The 15,690-nt window shown below is 38.7% G+C and overlaps 1 protein-coding gene across 1 annotated transcript; it reads right to left on the bottom strand.

Annotated features, from left to right (window-relative positions):
• Positions 1 to 33: 33 nt before the first annotated feature.
• LOC120044548 (3-phosphoinositide-dependent protein kinase 1-like) lies at positions 34 to 6,168 on the bottom strand. Its single transcript, XM_038989206.1, has 12 exons — positions 5,925 to 6,168; positions 5,395 to 5,532; positions 5,138 to 5,282; positions 3,848 to 3,936; positions 3,384 to 3,459; positions 3,110 to 3,178; positions 2,553 to 2,649; positions 2,267 to 2,440; positions 1,885 to 2,120; positions 1,533 to 1,590; positions 1,137 to 1,289; positions 34 to 1,038 (listed from the first exon to the last, which is right to left on the bottom strand). Coding segments are annotated over exons 1-12 (1,350 nt in total). The 5' UTR covers positions 5,926 to 6,168; the 3' UTR covers positions 34 to 924.
• Between the last annotated feature and the right edge of the window lie 9,522 nt (positions 6,169 to 15,690).

The following is a 15,690-nucleotide window of genomic DNA, read 5'->3' as shown; positions in this document are numbered from 1 at the left end:
TGTCAAAACACATGCTTTTATTACCAAGCCACCTTATATATATGCTGCATTCTTCCAATTAACAATTTGAAACTTTAACACAAAAAATAGGCCAGGCCCACATCTATTTATGTAAAACATAACAATGTCACCATCCATAAATAAAATATAGATTACAATGAAAGGTAGCAAAATATCATAATTTACCATTATCAACTATTTACATTCAATTGATTTACATTTAAATTATGTAAACATGGAGCCGGGACATTAATCCAAATTATTACCATATTTGAACTGTTTGGATAACATGAGGATTAATCAGCAAAGGATAAAAGCCTAAAACAAATACAAAATATTAATCTTACACTTTACTTGCATCCCACTTTGTACATCACAGCAATGGTCGGTAGAATAGACTAACAAAATATCTGTCTAACATTTACAATCAACTTCTCCCAGAAATGAGAACAGTCAAAAACAGGCTACAACATCCTCCTCTGCAATTTGGATGAACTGTTCAACCAACATCCAAGTCAAATCCTAATTTCTAAAGCAGCACCAGCCCATGTGGTTTGACCAAAGTTTATTCTCTGCTATAGAAGACAAATAGCTTAGGAGTACCAAGGCCACCGTGTCAGACATGAGACCATCCAAGCCTAAGAAATCATCAGTTAGAATAGTTGCAATAGCCATTCTACTTCCTTGAATAATAGGTCCTTTCTATACCAGAATTTCTTTAGATCCAGCTGAATGTATCAAATTCTGCATTACAATGGAACATGCCCTGAACCTGCTGCCCTACAAGAAATTAAATGTGTGGAGTAATAGGGAAGCCAACTTGTAAGCTACATTACAGCTAGGTGTTTTCCATCATTTATGAATTAACGCCTTCATTTTCTGTCTCCTGTCATTACAGGGTCTTCAAAAGATAGTGTACCCAACCTACATGCATGAGTTACAATGCTTGTTATAGATCTTTTGCCACACTTCTTGAATTTTCTTGCACCATTTGTCAGCATTCCCACATGGGTCCATCAGATAGTATGTTCTGTTAGGCTGCAAAGAGGAGGATAGGTCACCGTTACCGATAGTTTTATAAAGTGAGTTTTGTTAGCTAAGGGTGAGCTATTAATTACAATAGACTAATTCATTACTGTATGGACAAAGAAGGTCTTGAAGTTCTTGGCCTCTGGGCGCAGTGCGGGGGACCAGGGGATCTCTCCTTTCAAAACCTTGTTAACTGGGTCCACATAGTAAAGGTGTGGTCCCTCAGTCAACAATAGCTGGCGCCGACGTGCAAACAGCCCCTGTAAAAGCAGAGAGCAATTCTCAGACATAAAAAAGAAATCCCTTGCCTGTAGGTAAAGTCAGTAAGTATGGTTCAAGATGCCCCAAATTGATTCCTGGCAGCAATTACAAACAACTGCCAGAGGAGGGAAGTATGTTGCTTTAGGGTTGGAAGAGTACAGTATCAAGACATTCACTCCTCCCCTTCAAACTGAAAAATAGAACATTACTGTAAAGTAATTCAGGATTACATAAATCCTTACCTTCCTTTTGTCCACTGGTCCCATCTTGAGGATCAAATTATTCTCCACAAACTGATTCCTTAATACATAAAAAAAAGTTAATTCCCAAAATCTTTCTTGATACAGTTCACACAGTATATCATGTTATTGTTGGCATTGTATTGTCTTTAGGTAAAGTACTTCATGTTTACAAGATGTAACACGTAGAATTGTGTAAATATTGTAAGTTAACATATGAATCCCAACATACGAGCATGAGATCATCAACTACAGTATGTGTCAATATTATGGTGAGATAATATTGACAGTTAGTCTTCTGACACTCTGTCCACAAAAACATGATTTGCTCGTGAGTACATCGCTGCAGGCCTACCAGGGGTTTCTGCTTGTCTGTTTCTCAAGCAGTAGCCGCTTCACCTCAGTGGAAAACTGCAGGTCCAGCTCAAAAGAGTTGTTGTCCAGGTCATGAATGTACTGCTTGATGTTGCTGTTGGGCCTTTGTGCAGGGTTGGAGTTGGGGATGGGACTGGGGTTGGCCACAAACAGTGGTTGACAGGAGCGGGAAAGGACAACCTGCATGTTGCTGAACTGGCTGAGGAGGTCATCATACTGTGGATGGAACCACATCATGATCAGGGTGTTTTCAGTACAGATTACAAAACAAGGACATGCTAATTTGACATATTGGGGAAAGAATATGTCAACAAGGATTTGTGCCAACCTTTTATCATATATGTCAAGAGGGAAAAACCTACGTTTCCATAATAGTCCTCATCATCCTCAGCCATGGCTGGCAGGTAGGGGGTGAGTTTGGGGGGTGTCTGTAGGTGAAGGTTCTCCCATGTGACGGCCTTAAAGAAAAGATGGGCTCTGAGAGGGTTGTACCCACCCATCTCCTCACAACCTAATCGGTTGGAGGGATCCAAGCACTACCACAAAAATAAAGCAATGCTTAGTTAATAATGACACTCATTGGGTCATAGTATGGAACTGAGGAACAACATCTGAATGTATTTTAATAATTCATATGATTAGACTCACTAGAAGCTGTTCCACTAGATCCTTCGCATTAGGAAAGAATTTATCAGGAAATTCATACTCCAGTTTAATAATCTTCTGGAATTTCAGGTAGTCATTCCTGGTGAGCAAATAACACCATCAAACACATGGACAGACAGAAGATCATATGAGAATGCAAGGCCCATGTTAGAACTTGTGTCATATTGATGTCTTCTTTGGGGCTTGATTGCCTGGAAGTGGAAGATGCATACAGTATACACAACTGTCACTGTACTTGGCTTTGAAAGGGCTTTGAGGTAAATGTGTTGGTTTATAGTTGAACCATGAAGCTGCTGCCATGTGAGAGAGAGACTGGGGTTTCTTCAAGCCTCCAGGCACTCAATACACAAACAAGTCATAAACACCACAGCCATAACTTCCTGTTATTTCACACAGTGTTTTTAGACTGCGATAACAAATAGACTAAATCGTTTACCAAATCAAAGTGCGCTTCTGCAAAGCCCCTGACAATGACGCTTCTCAAATATTTTACCTGAATATTCAAAAAGGAAAATAATAATGTACGATACGCAACTTACCCAGCTCTAAATGGAGGTAATCCTGCTACCAACTGGTAGATGATACAGCCTAAACCCCAAAGGTCAGAGCTAAAACACATCAGAAAACATGACAGATTCAGTTAACTTTTTTCAGTGTTGGGTTGTATCATAGTGATGTAAACATTGCCAGAAATACACAAGTCTTGTTCCCAGCTGCATAAAGCATGGCAAGCGAGGCTAGAAGTGATACACTAACAGATAACTTGAATATTGGATTCAAATCAGGGTACTGAATGAATTCAAGTCAAACTACCTTTTGCAGGCAGATTTCTGAGTCAGTAGCTCTGGAGAAACATACTCAGCTGTTCCAACAAAGGAGTTTGCTCTGTCTGCAAAAGAAAACAATCATATGAATTAGATGTATGGACAAATTATTCACATGACACATTTGGTACTGTCACTGAAGATGTCTTGAGTCAATTGTGCTTAAAATGACATTATTGACTCATACCTATTAAAATGATATTCCGAGCACTGTATAACTAGCAATTTGCTATAATTTGCTTCCATATCTATGAAGTCCACATAGAGACCCTTGTGCATGTGCCTATAAATAACAAAAACACTTTTCTGTTAGCCTTTAGAGAGGTATAGATAGACAAGTTAACCACAATACGATAAGGGGTAAACAAACCAATGTACTGTACTTAGTCTATCAACAAACTGGAAGAAAATTACACAAAGACAAAGCAATATGTGTTAAATTACTTTGTGTACCATCTGATGAGAGTTGTTTTGCAGTTCCAAAGTCTGTTATTTGAATGTGCATGTCCTCATTCAGTAAAATATTCTCTGGTTTGAGGTCCCTGTAAAGAAAAAGCCACACCATTTAAAACTTTAAAATAAAATGAATATCATGACATTTTAACAAACCTAACGCAGTGGTAAATCTAAGCACTGGCGATAGCGCTATAGGTTCAGGGGTGTGTCAGAAATATTTTTGCCATTTTCACAGCCGGAATTATGACTACAATAGCTGGCAGTGGCGCAAAAGGGCTGAGTTTTGATGAATGAATAAGTTGTAGGTGTGATGAGGGCTTGGCCACTCACTGGCCAATTAATGCGTTCCATGGCTTAATACTGCATGTGTTTGTCTCAAGTTCTGTTGGTTATTGACATCACTTCCAATTCGGCTGGAGGCACAGAATATTATTTAATCCTGGTCCATTTTGGATTGATACTAAAGTTTATTAAATAGCATAGGCTACAGTAACGAGTTTGCTCAATAGCCTATGTTTGGAGAGTTGGAAGTCAACATTGTTGTAATTGGCTTCAATGAGCCTAGCCTATATGTCTCTATGTGTCAAACTTTTCCTAAATTAAAAAAAATACTAGGCTCCTGTAAATTGTATTGTATGTGTGAGGCACGTCCTCAATAAGCGAAATATAGCTTAGGCGTTCCGTTGATACTGCATTATAGGACTGAATAATTTAAATATGTTTGGAGGAGTGCGTCTTTGGTAACCAGATGAGAGGCGCTCTTTGGAGCTGGGGATCAATACTTTGAACAAGTGAAATGAAGTATGCAGGTAGGCATATGTGTGTATGTTTTAGGATCTGCAGTATATTTTCAATTCACGTGTCTTTACCCATAGCATTTGCATGTCTATACAAAATACTAGGCTCCTGTCGATTGTATCGTTACCTATGTGCTAGGCAGATTCTCAAAAATGTTTATATAGTATGCAAGTATGTGAATTGTGAATAATGAAAAAGCAGAGGGCAAAAACCTCCAAAATGTTTAAAACCTCCAAAATGTTAGACAGGCAAATTGCCGAATCTGGCATTAGGTCTGGAAAATGCCAGTGTGCCAGTTTTTACATGACGAAATTGCAAACTAACGTGTGTTTGACACTTGCACCTCCTTAGTGGCAGCCGAAAATAGAGCCCACAATTTCTAATCAAGGAACATTATAAAACTTCCATAAAAAATTATTGAAAGATACAAAAATATCAAATAAATTAATGTTTGTCAAACTTAATAATACATTGTGAAATTGGTCTTACCTGTGAATTATGCCTTTAGAATGCAAATACTGTAATGCACATACTATTTCAGCAGAGTAGAATCTAGTGCACGTCTCATCGAATGAGCCTATTTTGCGAATGTATTTCAGTAATTCCCCATTTCTTGCATAGCTTATGCCAAAATCTAACAGGAGGCAGTTAAGGATAATGGTACTAAGATCACAAAATAGATGAGACCAGATATTATTATGTAGAAGTCTTAAAGTAGCCCATGTTCTGATTATTTCAAAGGATACACAACCTTTTCACATCTTGAAATGTGAAGTAGAGCTTGACGATAAATGGATGGTCTAAGCTTGACATGATATCCCTCTCTCGTGTCACGCAATGTGCCTTGTTCTCCTTCCGGATGTGCATCTTCTCCAGAATCTTCACTGAAACACAATTCAAACCGATATGCTTCACTCTGTGTTTATGACTGAATCAAATTCCAGTTTCCTCACTTCAAAGAGCATTATTGTTCAGCACAAATGCATTTAAGTTAATAGCAGAGTCCAGGACAGTCACTTGAACGCCACTTGAGAATCATCAGCATCATGCAACAAGAGAAAACATATTTGTAGTGTCTTACTAGCATATTCCTTCCCTGTGGCCTGTTCTCTTGCCAGCACAACCTGAAACAAGTTTGCAATCAACAAAGATTTGTTTTTTAACAATCCAACCCTTTACCAACAATAGAAAATAAAAAGTCATTAATATGACTGCAACTGTAATCTGTAAGCCCCACACACAAAATACAACACCATAGAAAATTATGAGGACTTACTGTTGAATAGGAGCCTTCTCCTAGAATTCGACCAAATTTAAAGTCCTCTGGCTGCTTTACAAGCTTTGGGGAGGCTTGAGGGCCCTCCATTCTTAGATGGTGGAACAAACTGGAGTCCAGGTGATTCTTACCATAGAAGGAGGAGGGGAGGAACACAGGATGATGCTGGACAGAATAGGAACGGCATCATACCTTAAAGGATGTACAGAGACAGAAAAACAACAGTCACATAACAAAAAAACGAAGCTACACTACACTTTCCCTCCCTCCCCTCTCTCTCACACATACACACACTCACACACACACAAGAAAACCACCATACAGCGAGTAACCCACAGCTGATAAACTAGCATGCTGCTTCCGCACAGGGAGGGTTCTTGTTTATGTTTTTTTTCCACACATGACTACAGGTGTTGTTCCAATTCCTTATAAATACCATTTCATTATTCAAGTAAGACTCCAAGAGAGAAAAGGTCTTTAATATCTGAGATATCTACTGCAGCCCTCATCCTCCACATACAACACATTCTGTTAAAGATCCCCAAAGCACACATCCCTGAGTCGCTCCTCTTTTCAGTTCGCTGCAGCTAGCAACTGGAACGAGCTGCAACAAACACTCAAACTGGACCGTTTTATCTCCATCTCTTCATTCAAAGACTCAGTCATGGACACTCTTACTGACAGATGTGGCTGCTTTGTGTGATGTATTGTTGGCTCTACCTTCTTCCCCTTTGTGCTGTTGTCTGTGCCCAAGAGTGTTTGTACTCTGTTTTGTACTGCTACCATATTGTGCTGCTGCCATGTTGTGTTGCTGCCACGTTGTTGTCATGTTATGTTGCTACCATGCTATGTTGTCATGTGTTGCTGCCATGCTTTTTAACATTTTTATTTAACTAGGCAAGCCAGTTAAGAACAAATTCTTATTTACAATGACGGCCTACCAAACGGCAAAAGGCTTCCTGTGGGGACGGGGGCTGGGATTAAAAATAAATTAAATAAAAATATAGGACAAAACACACATCACGACAAGAGAAAACACTACATAAAGAGAGACCAAAGACAACAACATAGCATGGGGTGGCAGGCCGCCTAGTGGTTAGAGCATTGGGCCAGTAACCGAAAGGTGTCTAGATGAAGGTGTCTAGATGGAATCCCAGAGCTGACAAGGTAAAAATATGTCGTTCTGCCCCTGAACAAGGCAGTTAACCCACTGTTCTTAGGCTGTCATTTTAAATAAGAATTTGTTCTTAACTAGTTAAATAAAGGTTAAATATATATATTTTTACATTAATAGCGGTTGTTTATCTTATAGAATATTGCCCTGGGACAATCATGAAATGATGGTAGCAAGTTACTTTCATTAATTACTTTTATTAGGCTAAGTGATTGTTCGACTTAAGCTACAACAGAAAACACAAGGTTTAGAAACACTGGTGAATGAGTCCATTGAGAGAAGCAACCATCAAAACAATAGAAACCCAAGCAGCATAGTGTAGGGCAGGGTTCCCCAACTGGTGGCCCGCGAGCCGAATTTGTCCTGTATTTCATTTTATTTGCCCCCCCAGTTTTCTGAGCAACCCCCCCCCCTAAAATATATATATATATTTAATTGTTCGACATAAAAGACTAATAACAACAGCAAATCAGCTCCAAGTGATTTTAATTGTGGAAATCCCACGCATAATAGAGATACTGTATATGTGATCGTATACAAAATGTAAGCAATGTTTGAAATGATTATGTTTTATTCAAATATACAGTACCAGACAAAAGTTTGGACACACCTACTCATTCAAGAGTTTATTTATTTTTACTATTTTCCACATTGTAGAATAATAGTTAAGACATCAACTATGAAATGTTTATATAAATGTTTTACAATTGAACCTTTATTTAACTAGCCAAGTCAGTTAAGAACAAATTCTTATTTACAATGACGGCCTACACCGGCCAAACCCAAACGACGCTGGGCCAATTGTGCGCCACACTTTGGGCCTCCCAATCACAGCCGGTTGTGATACAGCCTGGAATCGAACCAGGGTGTCTGTAGTGACGCCTCAAGCACTACCTTAGACAGTACCTTAGACAGTTGCGCCACTCGAGAGCCCGGTTATTTGTGGAAATAACACATATGGAATCATGTAGTAACCAAAATAAGTGCTAAACAAATCAAAATATATTTTAGATTTTAGATTCTTCAAAGTAGCTACCCTTTGCCTTGATGACAGCTTTGCACACACTTGACATTCTCTCAACCAGCTTCATGAGGTAATCACCTGGAATGCATTTCAATTATTAGGTGTGGCTTGTTAAAAGTTAATTTGTGGAATTTCTTTCCTTCTTAATGCATTTGAGCCAATCAGTTGTGTTGTGACAAGGTAGGGGTGGTATTCAAAAGATAGCCCTATTTGGTAAAATACCAAGTTCATATTATGTCAAGAACAGCTCAAATAAGCAAAGAGAAATTACAGTCCATCATTACTTTAAGACATGAAGGTCAGTCAATGCAGACAATTTCAAGAACTTTGAAAGTTTCTTCAAGTGAAAAAACCATTAAGCTATATGATGGAAATGGCTCTCATGAGGACCGCCACAGGAAAGAAAGACCCAGAGTTACCTCTGCTGCAGAGGATAAGTTCATTAGAGTTAACTGCACCTCAGATTGCAGGCCAAATAAATGCTTCACAGAGTTCAAGTAACAGACACATCATCGACTGTTCAGAGGAGACTGTGTGAATCAAGCCTTCATGGTCGAATTGCTGAAAAAAAAAACTACTGAAGGACATCAATAAGAATAAGAGACTTGCTTGGGCCAAGAAACACAAGCAATGGACATTAGACCGGTGGAAATCTGTCCTTTGGTCTGATGAGTCCAAATTTGAGATTTTTGGTTCCAACTGCTGTGTCTTTGTGAGATGCAGAGTAGGTGAATGGATGACCTCCGCATGTGTGGTTCCCACTGTGGAGCATGGAGGAGGAGGTGTGATGGTGCTTTGCTGGTGACACTGTCAGTGATTTATTTAGAATTCAAGGCACACTTAACCAGCATGGCTACCACAGAAATCTGCAGCGATATGCCATCCCTTCTGGTTTGCGCTTAGTGGGACTATCATTTGTTTTTAAACAGGACAATGACCCAACACACCTCCAGGATTTGTAAGGGCTTTTTGACCAAGAAGGAGAGTGATGGAGTGCTGCATCAGATGACCTGGCCTCCACAATCACCGACCTCAACCAAAATGAGATGGTTTGGGACGAGTTGGACCACATAGTGAATGAAAAGCAGAAAACAAGTGCTCAGCATATGTGGGAACTCCTTCAAGATTGTTGGAAAAGTATTCCAGGTGAAGCTGGTTGAGAGAACACCAAGCGTGTGCAAAGCTGTCATCAAGGCAAAGGGTGGCTACTTTGAAGAATCTCAAATATTATATTTATATACACTTTTTTGGTTACTACATGATTCCTTATGTGTTATTTCATAGTTTTGATATCTTCACTATTATTCTACAATGTAGAAAATAGTAAAAATAAAGAAAAACCCTTGAATGAGTAGGTGTTTTCAAACTTTTGACTGGTACTGTATATTTGAATAAAACAATAATTTCAATGTTTGGGCTTCTTGCGGTACATTTTTAGTCTACAAATGATCACATAACAATAATACATTACTGAAAATAAACTCTTTAATTCCACCCCTCAGCCACGCTCAGCCCATCCCACCTATCACCATAGACCACTCGTTTGGTTTCCATGTGCCATATATTTTTCAAATGTGCTGTGATGTTTTACATAAATGTTGAGCCTTTCTAATCGTATAGTATCTACAGATTGTGAGCCAAAGGTGAAAACCTTTCCTACGAGTATTATTATATTATTTATTGACTGACTGGATAAATAAATTGTGGGCCAGTTTTAACATGACGAAATTGAAAACGAACACTTACTAACATGCTTTTGACACTTGCAACTCCTTAGCGCCAGCTGAAAATAGAGCCCACAATTTCTAAACAAGGAACATAAAACTTCCATTAAAAGTTATTCAAAGATACAAGAATATCAAAAAAATTAATGTTCATGTCAAACTTCATAATACATAGTGAAATTGGTCTTACCTCTGTGAATTATACCTTTAGAATGCAAATACTGTAATGCACATACTATTTCAGCAGAGTAGAATCTAGTGCACAAATTATTTGTAATTATTTTCCGGCCCCCTGACCATCCACTCAAGAAAAAAACAAAAACAGCCTTCGACTGAATCTAGTTGATAATCCCTGGTGTAGGGTACTTTCCACTCAAGACACCTGCCACGGAAGGCAGTGCTCCAACAACACCATGACAAAACTATAAACCACAGAAACCAGAAGGGTATGTCCCTTTGCACATAGAAATGTACAATTTAGAAGAAAACAGCTCTTATAGTAAAAACAAAAAAGCTAATAATTAACTGAGACAATCAAAGCCATCTGTCCTAGAGACAGGAAATCATAGCCTAGTCTAACCTCCAAAGCAGTAAACAAGCCAATAAAAGTAAATTACCTGTGTTCTAGGAAACTTAAACAACTGGTCATAAATCAGTATTTTTAAACAACATTATTTTATGAACAGATTAAGATCATTGTGGTTTCCTGTTGTGACACGTCTTGCCTAGGTGAGAAAGAGAGCTTCCTTAAATGTTTGTGTTCAAGCTTATCCATAGAGTCCCACAGTGGAGGTGTCATAATACCCATAAAACCTAGCGGTCAAAAATCGTTTTTCTACCATTAATTTTTTTTTGTTGAAAAATGTAAAATAAGGGCTGTGTTTCATGTAGGCTTACCCTGGCGTGATGTTTTGATAACCATGTAAATTTCTCTCGGACAAGGTGACTTTTATCAATATATACACTACCGTTCAAAAGTTTGGGGTCACTTAGAAATGTCCTTGTTTTTGAAAATTGTCCATTAAAATAACATCAAATTGATCAGAAATACAGTGTAGACATAGTTAATGATGTAAATTACTATTGTAGCTGGAAATGGCAGATTTTTAATGGAATATCTACATAGGCGTACAGAGGCCCATTGTATTCGGCTCTATTTACTCTCAGATTCAAAAATGCTAATTAGCAGCAAAGTAGACATGCAAAACTACAAATCCCTGAAAGGTCCTACACGTCATCTCTAGCTGACACCTTTGCTAACAGGTCAATTTAAAACTTGCACAAGACAGTTCACAGAATTGTCCATTAAAGAAATGTAGTCAATGTATTCATTACAACATTTAACTAACATTAGATAGGTAATCCAGAGATTCTTAACTTCGCCTCGATTCGTCAGTCTCGTCCAGATCATCATGGCATTTGTAGTTCTTTATGATAGCCATATTAGCAGCTAATTAGCATTTCAATTTGGGGGGGGGGGGGGTTAATCCAGGTGAATATATTGATAAAAGTCACCTTGTCCTAGACCTAGAGAGATCGAAACGGTTATCAAAACATCACACCAGGGTAAGCCTACACGAAAACAAAGCCCTTATTTTAAGTGTCTCTAAAATCCCCTATGAATGGTGGAAAAACAATTGGAACCATTTCCCTGTTTGACCGCTAGGTTTTATGGGTATAATGACTGTGGTACTCTATGACCCTATAATATTACAGCTCGCAGGAGGACTGTAGCCTTCTGTATGTGTGTGGGTAATTGGTCTCCATCAGGGAACTAAACTCAGTAGCAGGCCGTTTTCTTTCTTGTGCGGATGGTCAGGGGGCAGAGACATAATTGCAAACAATTCGTAGACTAAAAATTGACTGCAAGAAGCCCAAACAGATATATTTGACTAAAACATAATAATTTCAAACCTTGCTGACATTTATACATGATAAAATACAGTATATCTTGCTATTATGCATGGGAATACTTTGGAACAGATTTCCTAAATTAAAATAACTTGGAGCTGATTTACTTTTGTTTTAAAGGTCTTTTATGTCTAACATAAAGAGGGGCCAAATAAAATCAAATGCGGGCCAAATTCGGCCAGGGGGCCGCCAGTTGGGGAACCCTGGCCTACATCCTCTGCCAAGAGGTCTGACCTTTATGGCACAGGTCGGTGGTAATACCGTAGCAGATAACCAAAACCAACATCATTGCTATGTTAAATGAACAATCCTTCTATATGTAACATTACAGTAATGTAAAGAGATGGCTGCAGAAGCATAGGCCTAGCCAAATTTAGCCGACTAAACTCAACGATTTACGATCTATTTGAGCTCCGACTAGCGTTAGCGTGGGCAGACTGCAGCTCAGACGTCACATAAAATAAAGTTTTTACAAAAAGAACGACAGATTTCAGCACCCAAAGAATAGCCCGCATTTACACGGGACAATGTAATTTGTAAATGCGGACTATTCTTTGGGTGCAGAAATCCGTAGTATTAAAAAATAAATAAATAAAATGACATCGGAACTCCAGTCCGCCCACACTAGACCCGGCTCAACTCCATCATCGTTGAGTTTAGTCGGCTAGTGCTGCCACAGTTTGAAAAGTGTTGGTCGGTCAATCAATTGCTCAAATTTGAGAAGACATCTGCACACACGGATGTGCTAAGGTAGCAATATAGCTAACGTTAGCCAGTACCAGTGCTAGCTGCTGACTGTTAGACCCAACACCGAACATGAAAGTGAATCTTACCCGCAAACGCTAAACTGGTTGCTTGCTGACATGGATGGAAGTCCTAAAGCAAGCTAGCTACGTACTGGGTTCGTTTCCGAAACGTGACGTCATATCACAACAAAACATTTTACTCTCGTTCATTTGTAGCACGCGCATATGTTTTGAAATTGCACCAAGAATGAAAGATAAAGCAAGTTGAAGACAAATGGTTGGCTATACATATATATTGTTGCAATTGTCTTTACTGATAACTATAGCTACTCATCTACTGTTTTGCGAAATAGAAAACGATACATATAAACCATACCAATGTATTATTGTACTTACAATAGCGAACAAGTATGTAATACAAGACAAATTAAAGGACATAGTAATTACAGGATTATCAAACTACTTTCAAAATATTACATAGAGCTCAAATTGTCATCCAAGAAACTGCATCTCGCCAATTTCTCTTCTAAGTGTTGAGTCGCAGCATCCTCTGGTGGTTAAGTCACATACTGAAGGATCAATGGCTCTAGTGCCATCAGTGCAGACAAATTATGAAATGAATTGGTCCAAAGTAGCTATTTAAACTATCACACAATTGATACAGTAATTAAAAAATTTACATTATTTCAAACGGACAAAACACATTTCATTACAGTGTAATATACATAATTCTACTTCAGAATTACAAATAAGAAACTGCAAATGATCATAAGTCAACATTATGTTATTTAGGAAATTGTAAAGACTATGACACTCCTTGCTCAGTACATTTTCAAAACCCAAGAGGTAGGCCGTCTGTGTCCTATTGGCATATGATGTAACATTTGGTAACTTCACTCAGTGGCACAGGTTTCCTCCTTACCTGGTCCCTCTATGCAATAACTCTTCAAGGGGTGAGTAGAGACCTTTTTTGGCACAACGTTGGGGATAAAACCTTTAGAGGTTTCGTGTAGGATACAGTAATCAGTACATATGCATTCTGGCTCACTAGATACAGGACTATTAGGCAGTGTTGGGAGTGTTAAGTCCTCGCATCCAGAGTCCCCCTCACAGGAGACCGAAGGGTCCTGAGAGAAAGAGGTGACCATCCCTCCAAACTGGAGCTCTAGTGGAGAGCAGGGCAGCTGGGTGTAAGGAATGTCCCCTGGACCATTTCCATTTGGACTGTGACTGCAGACCCAGTCCATCACTGAGGGACCAACATAGGGAGTGTGAACTTGTGCTAGGGGATATGGTGTTGTAGCTGAACAGTCCTGGTCCTCTGCTATGGGTTTGGCCTCAATAATCAAAGTATCGATGGTCAGGAGCTCTTCTGTTTTGTATGTTTGTATCAGATTGCACTCTGACTCAAGCCAGTTCTATAGAGAAAAAATGATTAAGATATAAACTGTATCCCAGGGACCATTTTGAAGATGTTATGACGACCACTTTGGGAAAATAATAAATTAATTAGTAGACGTTACCTGGAAATGTTTGTTATCTTTGTGGGGAGGTTTGAAAAAAGGGGCTGGGCTTGGCACATCATAGAAAGCTTTTATCTTCATTCTATGACACAAATGATTGTAAATGATTTGTGTTTGTGTGCTTCCAAATCAGCCTCGCTCTCTCATGACACAATTTTTAAGTATTTGTATGGGTTTCTGAAGAAGACCAGTTACCTTGTAGTGGGGTTGTAAAATACAAACAACAGAACTCCAGCAATCACACAAACTGGAAATACAAACTTGCTGACGACAAGGACTATAGTTGGTTCTGCTGAAGGAGAAAATTAGTATATGCATCAATGGCTGTGTTTAGACAAGCAGCCCAATTCTGATATTTTTTCCACTAATTGGTCTGTCTAAACACAGCCTAAATGGTTTGCCATAGCATATTTTGGGACAATAACAAAGAGGCGATAGGTAAGAGTGGTATATGATTTAACTAGTTTGTCTCCAAAGCAGATCTCTCTCACCTTCCTTTGCATCAGTCCTCAATTGCACCGATATACTCCACGGACTCCACTGTCCTTTATATCCAGAGGACTTATATAGCTCGGATCTCACTTTCAGAACATATGTGGTATCTGGCTCAAGTCCAGATCCATCAATTAAAATAGATTTGTTTTGAGGGGACACACAAAACACCTGAGAAAAAATCCAGGAAACAATTTAGCAAACAACCATTGACTTTAACAATTGAAGCATGAATTTTATTAAGATGCACTTTACCTCGCCCTTATCGCCATGGTTTTTGTAGAAGAAGAGTTGGTAATGGAACTCTGTTATATAAGGATGGTGTTCATATCCACTTTGCCAAGTGCATTTGTAACCCTCTGAAGTCCGCTGGATAGCGAGATGACTTGGAGCTGTTGGTTGAACTGATGACAGAGAGTTAGTCATTACACATATTTGTCAGCTATAGAAAAACATATTTTGCACAATCATAATTATTTCATGCAATATTTCATGAATTGCAAATCAATATAATCTTCGCAGGGAACTTACTATTGTTGAATGGTTCAAAGCCTGTCAAGTTTGATTGGCAGTCAATGTTATAACAAAGATGTACATTGAAACAGTCCATGTCATTAAATGAAGAGCCGTGATACGTTACATTCTTATCAAAATCGGCCACAAATGTGCAACCATAACTGTCCCCCATCTCCACCAGTGGACATTTGAATGTAATCCTGTGGAAAAATGTTAATCATTTTTGTGATTCAAATGATATTAGAAATGATTTATCCTCTGCATATTTTTTTCCATTTAATGTTGTCTATTCATCTCTCCACTTCATGCAATGTACAGAACCAAGAGATTTATAACATAAGAATCCATCATCAGCACACAATAAGGCTCACCCAACTCCACCAGACCAGGTGAAATTCAACCAGTAGTGGGTGTTGTTGACACCTGCAGGCTCGTCAGTGATGCTCAAAGTACAGGTAATTGTAAACCAATAATCAGATACACAGGTGAGTCGATCTGTCATTTCTGTGAAGAAACACACCCTTTTATCACAACCCATGTCATCTATGTTATGATCTTTTACTCCTGGACATGAATCTGAACATGAACAAAAATAACAGTACAATGGAATATTGTACAGTACCTCCAGAAGAACAGCACACTGATAGTTGGATGAT

Source organism: Salvelinus namaycush, chromosome 3, assembly GCF_016432855.1.
Source record: "Salvelinus namaycush isolate Seneca chromosome 3, SaNama_1.0, whole genome shotgun sequence".
Lineage (NCBI taxonomy): Eukaryota > Metazoa > Chordata > Actinopteri > Salmoniformes > Salmonidae > Salvelinus > Salvelinus namaycush.
This window is presented reverse-complemented; position numbering and strand designations above follow the sequence as displayed.